This window comes from Stigmatopora argus, chromosome 19, assembly GCF_051989625.1.
Source record: "Stigmatopora argus isolate UIUO_Sarg chromosome 19, RoL_Sarg_1.0, whole genome shotgun sequence".
NCBI classification, from domain to species: Eukaryota; Metazoa; Chordata; class Actinopteri; order Syngnathiformes; family Syngnathidae; genus Stigmatopora; species Stigmatopora argus.
The window spans coordinates 10,890,866-10,909,497 of record NC_135405.1 but is presented as its reverse complement, the minus strand read 5'-3'; the positions used below and the strand labels follow the sequence as shown (position 1 = coordinate 10,909,497).

At 43.7% G+C, this 18,632-nt stretch overlaps 4 protein-coding genes across 4 annotated transcripts; 1 reads left to right on the top strand and 3 right to left on the bottom strand.

Moving 5' to 3' along the window:
* Positions 1–286: 286 nt before the first annotated feature.
* hddc2 (HD domain containing 2) lies at positions 287–1,847 on the bottom strand. The gene is made up of 6 exons (XM_077587693.1): positions 1,724–1,847; positions 1,265–1,386; positions 1,094–1,196; positions 969–1,037; positions 750–888; positions 287–630 (listed from the first exon to the last, which is right to left on the bottom strand). Exons 1-6 carry the CDS (start codon positions 1,784–1,786, stop codon positions 533–535), a joined length of 594 nt encoding a protein of 197 aa, XP_077443819.1. The 5' UTR covers positions 1,787–1,847; the 3' UTR covers positions 287–532.
* Positions 1,848–2,032: 185 nt separating this feature from the next.
* cenpw (centromere protein W) lies at positions 2,033–3,180 on the top strand. The gene is made up of 3 exons (XM_077587686.1): positions 2,033–2,254; positions 2,320–2,433; positions 2,904–3,180. Exons 1-3 carry the CDS (start codon positions 2,168–2,170, stop codon positions 2,928–2,930), a joined length of 228 nt encoding a protein of 75 aa, XP_077443812.1. The 5' UTR covers positions 2,033–2,167; the 3' UTR covers positions 2,931–3,180.
* A 5,240-nt stretch (positions 3,181–8,420) lies between these two features.
* LOC144064839 (uncharacterized) lies at positions 8,421–14,391 on the bottom strand. Its single transcript, XM_077587680.1, has 6 exons — positions 14,195–14,391; positions 11,292–11,580; positions 10,326–10,556; positions 10,075–10,154; positions 9,212–9,953; positions 8,421–9,121 (listed from the first exon to the last, which is right to left on the bottom strand). The coding sequence occupies exons 2-6, from the start codon at positions 11,433–11,435 to the stop codon at positions 8,876–8,878; spliced, it is 1,443 nt and encodes a 480-aa protein (XP_077443806.1). The 5' UTR covers positions 11,436–11,580; positions 14,195–14,391; the 3' UTR covers positions 8,421–8,875.
* Positions 14,392–14,397: 6 nt separating this feature from the next.
* Positions 14,398–17,984, bottom strand: LOC144064835 (microtubule cross-linking factor 3-like). Its single transcript, XM_077587665.1, has 8 exons — positions 17,529–17,984; positions 16,755–16,979; positions 16,536–16,694; positions 16,400–16,462; positions 15,805–16,074; positions 15,351–15,728; positions 14,652–15,287; positions 14,398–14,508 (listed from the first exon to the last, which is right to left on the bottom strand). The coding sequence occupies exons 1-8, from the start codon at positions 17,658–17,660 to the stop codon at positions 14,398–14,400; spliced, it is 1,974 nt and encodes a 657-aa protein (XP_077443791.1). The 5' UTR covers positions 17,661–17,984.
* Between the last annotated feature and the right edge of the window lie 648 nt (positions 17,985–18,632).

Here is an 18,632-nt window from a genome sequence, read left to right as displayed (position 1 = left end):
TGAGAGCTGTGCAATGTGTAAATAACTCTCTCTGTGATGAGCTGTGACTCCGAGTTCAATAACAGCCCATGTGCTGTTGATTTGAAGGATTTTGTGCCCCTGTAATGACATCAAAATGCTCTTGTGACTCACAGGATGAGACACATTTAATGTAGCCTTTAAGCTAATTGAATCATGCCAAAGGGGAAATAAGGTTGAAAACAATGTTCAACAGAATCTTATTTCAAATGGATGCATTTCTGTATTCATAATGCTGATAAAGCAAGAGATTTTTGGGAGGCTCAAAGAAGTTGTAACAGATTAACCATGTTTATTTGCAAAACTACAATCCAGCTTTAAACCTTTATCATGCTTTCAGAATAAGAACCATTTAACGTAACAACAACAAAACCCCTCTTGTATGTCCTGCTGGAATCGAGTACATCTCAGGTCCCGTTTTATAATAAAACATTCTTCAAGCATAACATTTCTGATGCATGGAGCATTGTTTCTACTGATATTAAGAGCAAAACAATTGCAGTTAGGATGTGTGTCATGTGGATTGGGAATTCTTTTTTTCTGTCATGTGACTTTTCCTTTCTTCGTTCAAAGCACTGACTAGTTGGAGCACATCCGGATGCTGGAAACAACCTGCAAAGACACAAAATGGACACCAATGATGTTATAACACCATCTCTAAACATTTTCTTTTTCTCTATCAGACAAGCAGGTGTTTTTTATGTTTTGTGTGCTGGAGATGTTAAACTAACCCTGAGTGGAGTCAAAAAACTCCTGCAATCGCCCAGGGGTTCCCTCCAGCTCTTCGTACTCGTGAGCCTGCAGAATCATCTCCAGACGGTCAAATTCTTTCACTAACTTGGCCTCCGCACTGCTTTTGTGCTCGTATTCCTAAATGCCGGAAAATGCTGTTATTTGACCACCAACGAGCAAGTTCAATCCGATCAAATAGTGCTAAAACAAACGTATACCTCCCATAGTGCAAATATCTCCTGTCCCAAGTTATCCGGTGTGAGGCTTGATAGTTGCTTCATGGCTGCCTGAAAGAAAATGCATTTTAATATAGAAAAGAAATAGAGCTTCGGGGCTTGTTCACCTCTTCCCGGCGGTGTTTCTCATCTTTGCTGACGTTGTCTGATGGCGTCAGATCGCCGACAATGCACTCGGCCATGTCGTGAACCAGGGCCAACTTGATACATCTAAAAACAAGGAAAGATGCGGAATCATTTATATAACTGAGTTGACTTCAGATTGCAAACTAACTCACTTGTCCTTATCCACTGTGGGGTCTGTGATGAGCAAAGACATCAGGGCCATCCGATACATGTGGTCTGACACGCTTTCTGGGTCCTTAACATTCCTGTATACCCAGCCTGTCCGTGGCACCCTCTGCAGAAATATAACATAGTTAGTTCGTGCATATTTCTGAAAAATCCATACAATTTTATGGGACAAATTTAAGTCATGTATGCAATTTAGTCTGAACCAATGCATTCTGGTGTTCAAAAATGTCATTTGAACGTCATATTTTTTATTAGAAATATTTTGTAGTTTTGTATTTTAAGTTATACACCAACAATACGCAATTTATGCAATAATATTGGGTAATTTTCATAATTTCTGAGCCAGGTACCTCTACATTTGATCATAACAGACACTATCCTGTTAAAACAATTCCGATCTAAAATGAATGTAATGGACCAACTATTAAGTGACCGTGTCTTACTTTAAGTTGCCCAATTAATTTTAAAAACTGGAGCATCTTCATGTTGTCAGTGGGGGCTGCCATGTCTGTTTCTTATTCTACGCCCCCAAAGCGAAAGCGTCACGTTTCAAATCCAAGGCAACCTACAGCGCCATCTATAATATGAAAACAAAAGCGCAGTTTGGGGATTAAATTCAAATCTAAATACCCTGCTCCATCCGAAACATCATAGATTAAATAAATTAAAAATTATAACTCAACCCATTATATTTATTATTACTTTTAGGCTTTCTCAGAAAGTTCCAGATGCCAAGCAAAGTAACAATCCGTAGAAGAAGAAGCAACCGTAGAGGAAGAATCAACCATCCCGGAAGTCTCTGCAGAAGCCTTCGAAAGCGCGTTGATTTGAAATCGTCTGGAAACATTTGTTTTTTATTTCTTTTTCCAAAAACGATCCGATCGAATATGTTGGACAAAGCACCAAGAATTAAACAAACTGTTAAATCAAAGATGAAAGGTCACGTTAATGTGAGGATGGCGTCCGAAGCAATGGTAAGACGCTATTAGTAACAGGCGTGTGCGGACTTTGCCTACTGTACTAAATTGTTTGTTTGCAGCTGGAGCTTGTTACTTTGCTTTTTCTCAACAATTTGGCACAAGAGGCCAGAACTAAAGCATTTGAGGAGAAATCCACGATCATACGAGCTCATCATGTAAAAGCCGTCGCGAAGGTATGTACTTTATTCAGAGGTGCTCAAAGTACTGTACTTCCTGTACTTTCCCAAAGTATACTTGATTCGTAGTAGATGTGACATGCTAGAGTTTTTGATTTATTAGTGTGACATGCTAGAGTGTTTGATTTATTAACGATTGCATGTAAAGAAGGTACAACAAGTTAGGATTGGATGTGTGTATCGGTGTTCATATGACAAGCGTGTGGCATGTTAAAGAATATCGGCATTCGATTATTGATGTCTTAGCACATGGTTTGAGGCACGGGGATTTGGAATCATTACAGTAAAAAGTTGGATTGAGGAAACAACAACGTCTCACTGTTGTAATTATTCCCCCGTGTTTCAAGATCAAATGCAGGGTGTAACATAGAGAATAGTAGAGTATATTACTATTAGATGACTAGCATAAAAGATCCTTAAACCTAGGGATGTTAATTCAAATTTTGATTTATTTTATGTCATGACAGAAAGTGTTGAAAAGTGCCAGAGGATGAAGTCCATTCATTCATTGCTGCCATCTTTTTCTCCTGCTTTCTTGGATTTGGTTTTTTATCGATTGTTGTACAGGCATACTTAATTTTTCTTGTATGGATGTTTTGTTTTGGATTTTATTTTGTTTATTTTATATTTATATAATAAATCACATATGATTAGGTTCTTGATATTCTTGAAAATGGATTTGTATGAAGAAATCCCCAAATTTGTCATCCATTAAAAATGTTTGCAGCATTTCCTGCACTGGAACATTTTTGTTGTTCTTTCTTGCCAGTAATGCTAGCTAGAAAAGTGTATTTAAAAAAATCTATCCTAACATAATTTTCAGAAGTATTTTTGTCATCATATGCCATTGTAATTTTTAATCTTAAGCATTTTGGAGCAATAACTGAACTAGCTAACTTATTCTCAAATGGTTTAGTTATAACACGATTCCAAGCCATTCTGTTAACATTAATTCCATTCCTTACAGTGCTAGTTTACTCATGAACATTTATATTTTTTGACAGCTTGTGTAATATTGAGAGGATAAGTGTACAGTCCAGCTTGTGTTGTTATATTGTCTGGAAAAGTGTACAGTCCAACCAGTCTCCACTTCAAAGCTTCATCTTCAGCTTCCACAGCAGCGGTAAGTCAGGATTCTTAATTTTTTTAAATTGTTTTTATGTGTTTTTTGTACAATACGGTAAGTAAGCCCTCCCACACAGATGCCCTGTGCAAGTGACTGAACATACATTTTAGAGTTGATTTCTTACTATGAATTGTGAGGCAAATTTACAAACCATGCATTTTTATCAATTTAATTGACTGAAAATTGTTTTGATTGAATAACATGCTGTAAATGTATGATGCCCCCACAAGAGGGTGCTAATGAAAACATTTAGAATTATTGGGCAATTTCGTCATTGTGGTATATATTTTATATTTTAATGGAAAAAATGAGTTAGATCATTCAATGTGCTTATTGGTCACCATTTTTATTCCCTTGTTTTGCATTGTTTTATTTGTTATTCAAATGGGGCAGTTTTATGTTTTTATATATACACGATGTACCTTCTGTTTTAATGAATGAAAAGCATTATGAGTTTCTGCAGATATTTTTGTAGTTTCTAATGTGTGAATTGGTACGTACAAACTGCTAAAATTAGATACACGCTTGCATGCAAAGAACATATTGGGAGGAGGATGGAGTGGAATTGGCGGGGTCGGGCGGGTCATGGATCATTTTTGGGACAGCAGACATTTGATGTACTGGCGTTTAAGAAAAGGACCATGACACAATGGGATAGCCCAGTCAAAATAACAGAATGCTAAGAGAGGTCGCCGAGTGCTCCAAGTCGGCAGTAAACGCTATGTGATGTATGTGCTGCGTATATATCCAGGACAGGAATATATGATAGGGCAACAGACAGGCATGAACATTTCACACATGCTGTCAAAGCCACGTCTGCCCTTCAAGTTGTTTAAATACAGAGGAACATTAAGTGCAATCCTCGGGGAGTGTCACCTTTTTTAATATTTAGAATAATGGCGGTAGATTGAAAATGACTCAATTGAGACAATTGCGAAAAATAGCACGACTGATGTTTAGTCACATTTATTGAAGTATTTTGATCATCGCTGTTAGGTCAAATCTACTCCTTTTTAAATTAGTGTTTTAGCGTCTCAAAAAGGCCATCGTTTTTGTTCCCTATAATGATGTTGTTTAAAATTGAATTATACCAGAGTGCAGATTTAGAAAATCACATTTATTTAATTTACGTTTAAAAACAAACACAGTAAGTATTCACTGCTGATTTATGCCATTTACCTTAAATTAATGAGTGGTATCTAGTTTTATTTGCTTGTCATTGTTTCTGTAATAATCCCCAAATTTTGACTTCAATTTATAAAAAGATTTTGTAGTATTCCAATGTGGCTATATTATAACTGCAAAATATACAGACAGAATGATTCCATTTTTCATACATAGAACAAGTTCATTTAGTAATTCTAACTCAACAGCAGATACTTCAATTACCATTTTTTTCTGTGAATTTTTTTAAAGTCAAGCAGCCATCACATACTTGAAGGTATTGAGTATCCTGAGGCCCCACAAATAGTCCTGTCACACATCTTTCGCCACCTGGAGGCCCACGTATGCCGTTTATAGCTTTATTGTGCAGGATTATTTATGACTTTAATCACGCTCCATTATGCCCTCCTATAGACGTCCAGCACACGTCGACTGCTTTCCATCTGTCGTCGCAACCGCATTTCAAATGGCGCTTGTACGTTAAATGTATGTCAAGGGTGTTGCCAGCCATCACAACCTTGGGAGGGTTGCTGAGATTTTGTCTCACGCCAACGTGTGCCAGGAATGACCTCACCGAAGCGTGACTAGCACCGAACTATTGGCGTCGGCGCCTATCAAGTGACTGGCCTCGCTAAGCCGCCCGCTACTGAACCATTTATAACGCCGATGCATCACTGCCACGATGACATTCGAAATCTTAAAGATGATATTCTTGGCCGAGCGTGCACCGATATTGGGCGCCGCCGCGTCCCGTAGCGTGGAGAAATTCGTTGAGGAGCTTGATTTAGCCAAAAGCAGAGTGTCTGCTGATCTGAATAGTTGGCGTCCGAGCTTTGCGACACTAACTGGGTGTCTTTGGCGACGTCATTCCGCATTCTGATGCATCCCATCAATCTGTCATACCGAGTATTTACAGCTACTGGATATAGAACAACGCGGAGCTCATATCGTCTGGTTACGACCCCCGCCGAGTTCTGCTGTCTCATGTTTGCGTTCTCCGATACATTATTCTTATTTATCGGCAGTGAAGGTAATGCTAATATAATTATCCGCCTATGTCATTCGGACCTGAAATAAATCGAGTTGCGTAATGGCACCAATTTTAGTCGTTGAATTTTGTCATAGCTATATTTTCTGCAGTTCGTAATACACAAATGTACATTTTCGTGTTCCGATTCCTTTGAATTGGATAAAGTTTAAAGCGAACGATCGCAGTCTAAATCGTTTAGAGAACCATCAATGCGAATGTCTGTTCAGTTCAGGGTACTGATTAAAAGATGGATTTTTTTAGACAACTGGCAACTCAGCACTGTATGAGTCAATACCCGCTTTCGGACAGAAGCCCCCCCAAAAATCTTTCAAACAGCTGCAATGCGCGCACTTTTGGACACTCGGGACAGAATGTTCTTTCTGTCGAAGGATTTCTTGTTAGTCATGCTTCATGGACTTGATGACACTTGTCCAAGAAGAACCTTCTGAGTGATTTCAGAGACGGAGCATTCTTGGTACTGACTCCGAATGACCTTCCTCAATCTGTATTTGGGTCTTGCATACCAGATTCACGATGTAAATAGTTGTTTGAAAGTGTTGCTTCTCAGTCATTGCAACACTGCGATGATGCCACTCAACCCGAGTTCACGTCAGCGTTCATACGATCCACCAAGATTGGCATCCAAAGCGAATCAGAGATTGTATTAAGATGACACTGTCCCTGGCGCAACTCTCGGTACTCAAACTTGAGACTCAAGCACTGAAATGATTTAATACTTAAACCACCAAGTCATATTTTAGCATTATCTATGATATAGACCCTGGCGCCACAAGATCAGGAAATATTCAACCCATTGTCATGGTAATATTCACGGTCAACAAACGCTTTAATGAAAAACAAGCCCTGTCCTGTGTCTATTCTTCCATGTGTTTTAGTCCCTGTGCGAGCAGCCACGCAGCATCGCTTCCGCGATCCAAATTCAAATTGCTCATTTGTCATATGACAAGTAGCCAGGCAACATCAGCTAATCCAACGAGATCAACGCCCATCGTCCACTTGTTTTGAAAGACGATCTGAGACGGGTTGTCTTCCATAGTTTTGACGTTGGTGGGATTCTATTTTAACGGTGTGGCCATGGAGTCTCAAGACCCCTTCACGGACCTCCTTGCCTGCTGTCTTTGATGGGGTCAAGATTTTCTGACATCAGTCTACCGCAATTTCATTTGAGAACATATTGCTTCATATCAAGGATATCCAATGAAAAGCTTTGCCGTACTCTCCCTCCATTTACACACAGGCAGCGGTTCGGCGTCTATTTCAAGGTCTGTCGCAGAACCAACAAACAAATGTACTAACTAGCCTTTGGGTATCTGCGCCAATCAGAGGTCCAGTAAGCCTTGTTGTCAGAGGGCGGCAGGACAGGTGGAGCGTCGCAAGCGAGAGCGTGAGATTCGCACGGGTGGCCCAAGACTGCCGAGAAGACGTTAGGTCAGCTGTCCAGACCTCACACTTGACAGATGTCTCGGCCGTAATCGCGTTCGTGCCAAAGATGCGATATCCATGTGAATAGAGCCCGTGGAGTCTGCCTGGCACCAGCCTGGCATTCAATCTCTCACCCTTAAGTGATCGCTGCTATATCAACCCAAGCATGCTTTGCATTGTTTACGATGCGACTCAAGTGCCTGCGTTTTTACAAGTGCCAAATTCGAAAATAACTACAATATACTAGTGCGTTGAGTTAGAACATTTTGTTCTGTGACTGCGCTTGTAACTCAAAACATAGGTATCTTTACTCATTGTCTGCAATGGACTTTAAATCTGTTTGAATTGGGAGGGGGCAATATATCTAGCACCGTAAATTGCAGTGAATTAGTCAATCCAAAGAAAGGACGCCATTAATTATTCTCATCCTGTACCCCGTAACCTTTTCCCCCGAAACCAAATATGAATTTTGTTATTATCTTTACGTATTCTTCCACCGTTTCTATTCAAATCGAGGGTCAACCGAGGAGAGACGGGGGCCGATGGGACCCCTCATTAAAATACCCCAATGCTGCCTGAGAGGGTGTCAGCCTGTAAGATGGACCCTTGGGTGGGGGAAAAATGTAGAAGATTCCAATTAAGGAGGGGAATGTTGCAGCCCACAGCTGAACTTTTTTAGTACCTTAGCTTGCATTTATTACACTGTAAAGATCTTGTTGTTTTTTAACTAGAGATAAGCAACCAATGAGTGACCAGGCCAACCAATGCCACACACTATTTATTTATAGCACCCTTTGAAGCAGGCAGGCTAAGATTTCTGGCACCAAAACATGCGTCACGTTGGCTATTTTTGGCCCGAGTTGCCACACGGCGCAAGCGGGTTGCACGGCGTGACGGAGGCCGTGGGCTTCCGTACACCAACCGCCGTTTCAATTTCACTCCATGCCCTTCATGTAAGTGTGAAGGTGAATTTGTTAATGGTTACTTATTAATAACATTAGATTTTTGAGGGTCTGCCATTACAAAGCCTATAGCGATGCCTCAAAATAAAAGTGACTGATTTATGAGCTTTGACAAGGTGTAAACAAATAGTGCGCGACACGTGTGGACAATATGACAATATTTAGGATTGTATGCTATACCTATTTTGAACCTTTGCTGTAATTCTGTTTCTTAGATCAGGTTTTTGTAATTTGGCAGTAGTATACCGTAAAACGAGACTTGTTAAATCACTATTTATTACCGAGAAAAGAAGAGGTACATTAAAGCATACCATAGTCATTCATCACATGGGTAGTCTGAACATTTTAAATATGCATACCTTATGTATACTTTGATAACAAAACCGGAAGTCACAATGTTATGTTAACAGCACATTGCCGCCCTTAAATCTTGGGCTGCATGCAATATCGCCAAGTACATAAATAGACATGAGAAAATGATAGAAAGTTCATTTAAAAAAAAGGCTAAGGATATGGACAAAAAGGGGAGAAACAGCTAATTAAAAGGCTAACATGTTTACCAAGTGGAAAAACCACTATAGCATTGATGTCATTGAAATATGGCACCCAAATGGCTCTCCATACCCTGCATAAACTTTGTAGCCCTCCTCGAACAGTCCTTAGTATTTACACAGAATGTGGCATGGATGGAAAATGTTTGGAAATGAAACACTATCACATGATGACCGTCTCAGCAGGGCGTGGGTAGGAAACACCCTGCCGGTGCTTTAGGGCGGGGCTGGGGGTTCTGGTCTTCGGGGTAGGAGGCCGGACAAGAGGGCTTGGGGGACGGTAGCCGGGGGCGTCGATCCTGGCGCTCGGCGTTCTACTCGCCCATCTGGAAGGGGGACGCTGGTTGGCTGGCCGGGCTGGGCGAGAGAAACTCTGCTTGGGCTCGGAGGACCACTGGCCTGGACTTATCTAGAAAGATGGGAAGGAAGACCGCTTAGTTTTGGGGTTTGTTCTATCCTAACCCTTATTTAGGCATACAATTCTTCAAATAGAACATACCTGCCGTGGGTCAGTCTTGTAGACCGTGTGTCCAGTTCTGGAAGTGTACTCGTGTTGGATCTCTAGCATGTCCAGCAATTCAACGAGTCCTTCATCTAGTCTAGAAGTAGTACAGTCAGACTGACTCCCCAACCTGCCCCTTTGGATCACGTAATCCACGTTGGGCTCCCCGTGATGGGACGTGGGCTTCCTTGCTCTGTCCCTGTCGGCCGCACTGTTGGACCTAGGCCTGGTCTTTGGGCTCCCGGGGACTTGGGATCTGACCTGCGGTCCTCCTCGCAGATCCTTGTGATGTCTGCCGGCCTCTGATCCCCTGTGTTCTACTTCGGAATTGCATTTTGGGAGGGGAGTCTTGCCAAGTCCTGTGGCAGACCCCCTCCGCTGGCACCCGGGACTGAGGCACTTAACATCCGAAGTCACCACGCCTGCGTCATTGAGGGTTTTGCCCTCATTTTCGTGCAGCATGGCCCCGAACTTCCTGAGAATGGAGGGGCTGCCGCACTTTCTGTCACCCAGCATACCGGCAACGTAGGCCTTCCTGTCCGTCGTGGGCGATTCTGCGCTCGTGAGCTGAGACGTGGAACGTGGCGTGGCTAGAGCGGAGGCGCTGCTGGATTCTTTTTGTCCGAGAGGGGGTTTGGTCATGGAGTTTTCTTTATTGGGGCAACACTTGACGTGAGGCAGCCGGTTCTTTCGGTTTTCCATCTCTTCGAAACTGCACAGAAATTGCTCGCGACCCAACCTGGACGAAATATACATACGTATTACTCAAACTCAGAAGGTTGTTGTGATGGCAGATTTTGTAGGGAACATATACCCAGCCGGCAGTAAAGTTAGGTTCATCGCACGTTGAACAAAATTACCTTTGATTGGCCTTTCTCCTTCCGATTTCGTCCTGGTAGACTGGCACTTCCTGACTCACTTTGATGGTGTCGCTGAAGTGCTGAAAGAGATGCAAGCACACATTCTAAAATAGCCAAACTGCATCCGTCCGTCAAATCTTTAAATAAGTGGGCTACTTTGACAGCATTGGCCACATTCCCTTTTATTATTGAATCTTTGTGATGCTTTGGAATAGCTTCAGCCTTTTCTAGATGTCTGTTTGCCGACTTACCACGTGGCGTGCACCATTGTTCTTCCGATTCCCGTTCTTCCCACGGCCCAAGTAGTCCTGCAGCAAGTCTCCGATCTCGGAAACGCCGTTTTGATGGCCCGTGTTGTAGCCGTGCCCGTTGCCAGGGTGGTACTTGCTTTGATGGGCAGCTCCAAAAACGCCGTTCCCGTGGCCTTCGTTGACATTGGGGACACCGTTCCCACACCGACGTGCCTGGACCTCATTGTACAGCTGAAATGTGCAAATGGGACATAGATGACTTCCCTCGTAATGCTACCGATTTTGCCACTCGGCTTGTGGTAATCCCTTCGTGATTTTCGACAAGGCGACCGATGCGCATCCGTCGGTTTCGGCTTTCAAAGCGTACGCGTGTGAGTCCGGCGGCGTTTATCGCGTCTGTCAGCACCGAGATTCATTAGCCCGTGAGCATTTGTCCATCGCTGTTGCCACTGCCAACACGCTAATAGGCCACACGCAAGCGGTGCATACTACACTAATGAACATACTCTGGAGACAAGATCGTGACACGCATGAATGATTTATGTGTTTATGTGATATGGGTTTCCTCTGAATACTAGCAAAGCCCTGTGTTAGAAAAACCTATTGGCGACCGATCATGTTTTTTGAATGTTAGTTTTGTCAACCAATTCAAATAACTAGTCAATCTTTGTGATTTTAATGTTTGTAGTTCAAAGTTTGCCAACAAATATATCAAAAGTGAAGTTTTCTTACATTTGTTTTTCCAATGTTTTTCACTTTTTAAAGTTAAATCATTTGTGAAATCTTGTCACCAACCAATTTGTGTTTGGTTATTTATGATCAATAATAATTCTTATATAATAGTCATTTTGCAAATTTCGGTAAATTATACCACATTTTGGATTTTTGTAAATAATTCAAGTATCTTGCAATAAATAAACATAAACATTTGCGACTTTCCTGAACATCCATCCAAATAGTTCTCACCTCCTCTATTTTCCTCTGAATATCCTGCAGCTGGTCCTCCCACTCTTGCATCTCGGAGTCAAAATTGTCCATCGTATCGCATCTCTCTTTCCCCCAGCCTCGCCCGCCGTGTTCCAGCCCGCGCTCTAAATCGATGGCAGCCATGTCGCAGGGCGCCCGAGAACTGAGGCCTCTTCTATCCCTTTTCTTTTTTTCCTCCAGAGGTGATTTATGTTTCACTTCCACTTTGCCGAGTGATTGCAGGGATGCCGCTGTGTGTCACAGCGATAGATGGATGGCTTGGGAGACACTAGAAAGACAAACACATGGGCTTTTCAAAGCACCTGTTGCATTCCTAGTAAGCAAATAAACCCTCTTTTGAAATACACAAAGAATCACCAAAAATGGATCTATGGATTGTCACAAAAATCCACTAGAGTCGTCCCTTAGCCCCCCTGCTTAATCAGTGTACTACTTTTGAAAAACGTTTTAAGACAACGTGCCAACTTTTCTGGCCTTCTAAATGTGACTCATTCCTCTTCTCATGTCTTTGTCCTAAACGTCAGGCATGTTTGACCACCTGAGTGGCACGCATGGACATATCGGACACATTACGTGGCACCGTTTTAGCTCGCTGGGTCACTGCAATGACCTCGACCCCCCCCTTCCATTTCCTTACGTGAACGCACACCTCGCCATGTGACTAGAAAGACTCCCCCAGCGTCCATTTCCCATGAGAACACATGTGGCCTGAAGCATGACACCAGGCTTTCCTGTTGCTCATGTCATTGCTATGCACTTTGTGACGACTGCTTCTTTTTTAAGGAGTCATAACAAAATTGGAGATGCAAACTGGTTAAAAGAGGAGTAAGTTTAACTCCTTCAATGGTGAGGATGTTAAGATTCGGTTCTTCAATTTCAGTTTTTAACGGCTAGGTGCTACCTTGTCTGTCAAATTTCAACTTGTAAAGCGCTGTAATAACAAACATATCGTGAAGAAGGCAGCTTTGTTACATAGTGGATTTGAGATCAGTACAGCTTTTGCGAAGAGAATAAAGATTTTATGGGAGACAAATGTCAATATGTTAAGTTGGCCAATTTTACGCAAATCAAATAATATTTACGCATCAGTGAAACTAGGAATCTCCTTTAGAATCTTAAATTAAGGAAAAAAATTAACAGTGGAACGTTTATACGGATAATGAAAAAGGTATTTTTAACTCTCGATAGATTATTTTTTAAATTGACCAAAAACTGATGCGAAAAATCCTCACTATTTCTGCGCAGTAGATCGTATTTTCCACAAATTTCACATAGCCCACGAAAGCCTGGAAATAGCACTGGATGTAAAAGAGAAAATGTCAAATATTTACAAGGCAACATAGTGTGGGCTAGTGGGTCGGTACTCCATCTCCTCCCACATTACAAAACATTAAGTCCGTTAAACACTAAGTTATCCATAAGTGCGAATAGTTTAATTAGAGTGATTTTGCCATGCGATTGATTGTCTACCAGTCTAGTTTCAATTCAGTTGCGTGAACTTGAAAGGACAAGCAAAATAGAACATTAATGGATAAAAAAATATTTTACTAATGTCCCTACCTTTATAATGCCTGGGGAAAAAAATCAATCCAATATGTTTCGTAGTCCTGATCCTGATCCACCTCCGCTCACCTCCAATCTTTCAAGTGCCTTTCCGCAACACCGGTCCGCTTGTTTTTCCTCTCTTGCGTTACGTAAAGCTGGGTTTTAAAGATACCCCCCCACCCCTTAAGTCACACCCCCATATCGAGGTCAAGTCATTGAACAAAAGAGTAAACAACCTCCCCCCTTCAGCTGTGAAGGTGGAGTCTGAGGGGCGCAAGGAGTGGTGATGGAGGTATCCAATATCATAATGTCAAATTTATTCCAGCATCTGAAGGCTCCAACAGGACAACTGTCGTCACCATCATCCTGACTAAAATTACTCAAGGGTGGCAGGGGCTTGTGCGCTGGGAGCGAGGGAAAGTGTTTACATAGCTATTTAAGCCCGCCACCATCTCCTGGCCAATCAGAGCGTCTGTTGCTACTCCGTTCGCAGGCGTCCGGGCAGATTCTGTCTTGTGACTCTATAACCATTTTTTCCAATGAATGCCAAGCGGGTGGCTAATTATATTTGATTCAGTACAGTCAACTCCTGTTTATCTCCGAGGTACTATATTTCAGAGCCAATCGGGAGAGGTGAAAATCCACAATAGAGGCCATGTCAAACACTTGTGCCTTAAGATACTCCGTTTAGTCAACGAATTAGACTACGAATTAGAAGTATATTATTTTTGCTCTGTTCCAGACCAGCGCTAACATTAATGGAGGCTGTCTTAATTTGTCTGGAGTTTAATGAGCAAAGATTCCAAGAATGACTCCTGACTTCTAGGTTGCTTAACACGAGAGAAATGCACGGAATGTCAGCACACATCCGGCCGTAACTCCCACCCGTGCCGGACAGTTGCTACTGTTCATCTGCCGCCCTAACGCTCATTTACTAATTCCTGGTCTCTAATTCCTGGTCTCTAATCACTGGCGTCCGCTTTTGCAAATGGTGGGAGGAATCAGAATCCTCTCATTGGCAAGTTTCCACCTGTCGCTGTTGCAAATAAAGGAAAACCCTTGGCTGTAATATCTTAAGCTCGTGACATGTAACATGTTTTTGAACAGCAAAGCACTGACAGCTGTCCTTAGCTTTTCTCAGATCAAAATATAGAAGTAACAAGCATGGTTAAATCAGGATTCAAAGGCCATTTTCAGTTTCCAAACTAATGTCATAAAACTGTTGTCTAGAAGAAGCCTAATCTGTCAAAAATTGTACTAGCTTTTACCCTCTTGAGAAGCACCAGTGTTTTTTTTTTACTCGTATGTAGTGTAACTACAATTTAAAGTTGACTCACCTTCCCCTGGTACTTATTCCGTCGAGTGTCAAAGATAACGGGAACATAACATGGAGGTGATGAGCTTTCCCTTGGGCTTTATGGTTTCCTTGGTAACAAACAATGCGGTGAGGCGGGTGGGAACAAAAAAAATCAATCAACAGAAGAATGGACTGGGAAAAGGTTTATGTAAATAAAAAAAGGCCTTGGTAGCTAAGGGGAGGTCACAGAACAAAGAAAAGAGTGAAGAGAAAGACCAGTTTGAAGATAGTAGCGTAAGAGAGAGAGGAGAACAACACAAGTATGAGGATGAGCAAAATGATAGGCTGGAACATCTGGGAAATTGGACATGAGGTTGCGTGCGAGTGAGGAAGAAAATAGAAATGACCATCAATACCAAAAGATTCAAAGTCAGCCCTTCCAGGAATTTCCAGCACATCCTGGAAGGACAACCAAGTGGACATTTGTCATTTCTTACCGACAACGGCTCTTCGGTGTCTCTGTCCGCCAGCCTTGGCACTTCCATTCTGTCTATGAAGGCCTGCAGTTCCTTCCTGAAAGCTTTCATTTGGGCATTGATGCGATACAGCAGCTCGTGCTCCCGGATCCGGCTCCCGTCATCCTCGCCCCCTCGCTCTGGTTCGCCGTTGGAAACGTAAACCCTGGCTTCGGAGATGATCACCGCCGTGTCGGCGATCAGCCGGTCGATGGTCCGGACCAGCCGCTCCGCTTCCACGCGGATGTCGATCATCTGCTGCCTCTCGCGAAGGCTGCATAGCCCGCCGGGCAGCCAGCGGGATAACGGGGAGGACGCGGCCCCCTCGGGTCCCGACGGGGTCAGGAGGCCTCTGGTGGGCGTCGGACAACGGCCGGCGCCATTGTTTCTGACTTCATCTGGGTCGCTCTCGCCGCCAACGGGGCCCTCGCGTTTCCGGTGAGGCGGGAGCAGGCGGGACGAGGTGGATTCCTCGTCGCTTTCGCGGCGTCCGTTCGTCCCCCCGTCGCTCTCGGCGTCGCTGTCCCTTGGGCTGGGCCGCAGGGACAGGTGGGAGGCCAGGTCGTATCGCTGCATGTTGGACAGCAGCACTCGGTTCTCGTACTGCAGCTGCATCACCTGAACAGGGGAAAATGTTCAGTTCATGAATACGAACGAGTTAGTTGGAAAGACTTTTCATACCTTGCCACTAAGGTCGTTGATCTGAAGCCTGGCCGCTTTCAGTTCCTCCTGCAGAGCCTCGGCCTTCACTCCGTCAAGGCCTCCGGCTCCCGAGCCACCTCCGTGCCGGCCCCCGCCCTCATGGGTGCTGGCTTTGAATCGCATCTTGTTCAGCTCGTTGGTCACCCTCTGGTTCTGCTCCTCGGCGTCGGCGAGGTTCCTCCGCAAAAGCTCGGCCTCGTCCTCCACCAGCTGAAGCTGCTGTCTGAGCTCGGTCAGGTCGTCCCCGAGTCCTCGCCCCGAACCCAGGCCACCCATTGCGCCCACCCCGGAGCCGCTCTCTCCTTCGGCCTCCCCACGGAGGTCGTCCAATTCGGCCCTCAGGCCACGATTCTCCACCTGAGAAGACAACAAAAACCACATTGACAAAAGAGGATCGGTAGTGCAAGTCATTGACACCCATCACCCTCTCCACCTCCAGTTCGACGATTTTCCTCCCAAGGATGTTGGCCTCCTCCTCCACCAGGCGAAGACGAAGCTTGAGCTCGGACTCGCGGGTGGACGGCGGTCCCCCGGCTTCGCCCTTGGGATGGGTGCTGTCCAGTTCACCGTAGAAGGAGCGGTACTTCTGCAGTTCTTGCTCCAGGCGGTCTTTCTCTTTGTCAATGGTGGCAGTCTTTCTCCTCATGAGTACGGCCTCCTCCTTGATCAAGGCCAGCTGGCACTTAAGGTCCTCATTGTCCTCCTTGATGGAGAGCAAGCAAAAGTCATTTGATTTTAGGGAGAAAGGCTTAAGCTTAAAGCGTCTTTCCGAGCCAAGAGTTCTTAAGATTGGACGAAGATCAACTGTGGAGCTCATTTTGCTGATAGACCCAGTAAAGGATGAGGATTTTAGCAAATTCTTAAATCCACTTACAATGTTTACATGGTAAAGCAAGCACTAGGTTAGGTTAGAACTTTATTTCATCCCATATTTGGGAAATTTCTTGGTTTCAGTAGCAAGACAGACACAAGACATTGTAGACCTAGGTAAAAAAAACTAAAGCCAGAACATGCATGTATGGACTCACCTCTGTGGGAGTCTGCGCCGCTCTCTTGTCCGTCCTTTGAATGTCCTTAACTCCTCTCTTTTTCTGGGCCAAATCAACGATAACATCAACAAGAAAGCTAACATAGCTGTGTTAAATGTGACGTTCACGAACTCACTTCTTTGGCTTTTTCAAGTTCGTTTTGCAAGGCTTGTTTGGTAACCTCCACCTCGATAAGGCTTTGCCTCAGCTTGGTATTCTCGTCTTCTGTTTTGGAGCGCGTCTCCTCCACTTTCTCAAGCTCATGGTGCAGCCTCACCGACACATCTTTGGCCACCTGTCCGAGCCTCCAAATGTTGATTTTTGAAACTCATCAAAAATAAAGCAGCCGTCATACCTTAAGGTCCTGCTCCAGACTCCTAAGCAGCTCCTCATCGATCTCCCCCGTCTGGGCGTAGCGCATCCGCTTCCTCTCGGCTTTGCGTAGACGGTACTGAAGGATCCGGCAATTTTTGTTGGCTCGCTCTAGGTCACGCTTAATGTCCTGCAGTTGGCACGTGTCTTCCTCATAGAAGGTGTCACGCATTTCGTCCATCTCGGCCCTCATCTCCTCAATCTCGCACTGGGGTTAGTGTTACATGCCATAGGCCAATTAGATTCAAAAATGCTTTGTTTACAAATATTAATATTAGTTGCATCTAAAGAGGAGTGCATACTAGTGTATACTTCATTGGATCTTAACTTGTGACCAAAACTGATACTGTTTGGTACTCCAAAACTAGCCATATCAATGGCCAATCGCTAATTAATGTTTTAAATGTTATGCATGACACAGTTGTACGCCGTTATATGACATTTTTATATAGTGATTTCTATAAATGCGACAAATCTGCCGACAACTGCATTTTTTTTCCCCGTGTCCATGACTGGAAACTCAAAAACCTAATGAGCAGCACCATCTGTTTTACAAAATAGCTCATTGATCACAGGGGATCAATTCAAAGTCGATCAATACGCAATTAGTTATCTGCCTGTCTAAATTTGCTGCTGTATGTTCAATTGTTCGCACTTTATGCCTAGAAATGAGCATTCCAGAATATTAATTAGGGCTGCCTTTTACAGTAAAAATGTGTAAAGAGAAAATGAAAAGAGCATTTTTAACATTTCCAACCTTCAGGTAGTCATTTTCCTCCAAAAGTCTCTCCATCTCCTCCTCCAAAAGGTCCTGGTTTTGCTGTGTCATGGAGCCGTCATCGGTGGCCTGCACAGCCGGCCGCACGGCTCCGAGAGCAGCCTCCTCCATCTTGTTTCGCTCTTTCCCTGCTCCTTTTCCTGCTTGCTCTTTCTATTGCGTGCTGGAGCAAGTCATCCAGCCAGCATCCCCCCTGCCATCCGCCGCCAGCGATCAGGCCCCAACCGGCTTCGGTATCTACCCCCTCCCCCAGGCGGCCGCGCAAGCTTCACTCCGCGCGATCACTTTTCCCCCCGAGAGATGGAAATAATCCAATTTGGGGTTTGCGTCGAAATAGGCATACAAACGAGTCATGGGACCGAGCGGGGAGCAGCGGCATCCGCCCTGTTCTGTTTTTTTTTTCTTCCGGGAGCAGCTTCAGCACCATCCGAGTGAGCGGACTAGACACGACCAGGCTCTCGAGCTCCCTCTTACTGCCATCGGTGTTTAGACATTCAAATTTTGGTGTTTATGGAAGGCGGTAGCGCCACCTTCAGACACCACCAAACCTCTGCAAGGTTAAGTTTGCCCAAAAATGTGAGGGGAATAAGATTAAAAATAATAATAATGAAGGAATATTGCAAGTGGGATGCTTCATTTAACAACGCATCCCTGCAATAAACAAATTATTATATTATAATAGGTGACTTTTTGCAAACCATACACACAAACATAAATACAACAATAATGAAATAAAACCCATATTTTGACAAGCTGTTATTTTAATTTTTTGAGACTATGACCTATGCTTGTTATTGTGCATTCTATATATTTTTTTAACATTACCACAGAATTCCTGCAATTTTTTGTCTCGTACCACAGGCAAACTAATATTGTGTTGGGGAGAAAAAAACAAACTTATTTAACCTCTACCTTTTTTCTCTTTTTGCTCTTTAGGAGGAATGTGGCTACTACTTAAAGCTCCAATAGAGGGCACAGTCGCTAATGGAAAAGCAAGAGGAGGGTGAGTACATAAAACGCTGACTGTTTCCTCTGTGCTTGGGTAGAATGAGCTTCTTTGCTAATGAGATGAGCTAGTGGAGG

Bases quoted from the DNA above. Each gene is read 5' to 3' on its own strand.
- hddc2 (XM_077587693.1), bottom strand. From the start codon at position 1,786: ATGGCAGCCCCCACTGACAACATGAAGATGCTCCAGTTTTTAAAATTA. The intron at 1,197-1,264 runs GTGAGTTAGTTT...CCTTGTTTTTAG, and splicing joins CCCACAGTGGATAAGGACAA to ATGTATCAAGTTGGCCCTGG. The intron at 631-749 runs GTTAGTTTAACA...GTGTCTTTGCAG, and splicing joins GTTTTTTGACTCCACTCAGG to GTTGTTTCCAGCATCCGGAT.
- cenpw (XM_077587686.1), top strand. From the start codon at position 2,168: ATGTTGGACAAAGCACCAAGAATTAAACAAACTGTTAAATCAAAGATG. The intron at 2,255-2,319 runs GTAAGACGCTAT...GTTTGTTTGCAG, and splicing joins GGATGGCGTCCGAAGCAATG to CTGGAGCTTGTTACTTTGCT. The intron at 2,434-2,903 runs GTATGTACTTTA...ATGTCATGACAG, and splicing joins ATGTAAAAGCCGTCGCGAAG to AAAGTGTTGAAAAGTGCCAG.
- LOC144064839 (XM_077587680.1), bottom strand. From the start codon at position 11,435: ATGGCTGCCATCGATTTAGAGCGCGGGCTGGAACACGGCGGGCGAGGC. The intron at 10,155-10,325 runs GTAAGTCGGCAA...CATCTCTTTCAG, and splicing joins ACAATGGTGCACGCCACGTG to CACTTCAGCGACACCATCAA. The intron at 9,954-10,074 runs GTAATTTTGTTC...TATTTCGTCCAG, and splicing joins AGGAGAAAGGCCAATCAAAG to GTTGGGTCGCGAGCAATTTC.
- LOC144064835 (XM_077587665.1), bottom strand. From the start codon at position 17,660: ATGGAGGAGGCTGCTCTCGGAGCCGTGCGGCCGGCTGTGCAGGCCACC. The intron at 16,980-17,528 runs GTTGGAAATGTT...CACTAACCCCAG, and splicing joins AGGAAAATGACTACCTGAAG to TGCGAGATTGAGGAGATGAG. The intron at 16,463-16,535 runs GTGAGTTCGTGA...GATTTGGCCCAG, and splicing joins AACTTGAAAAAGCCAAAGAA to AAAAAGAGAGGAGTTAAGGA.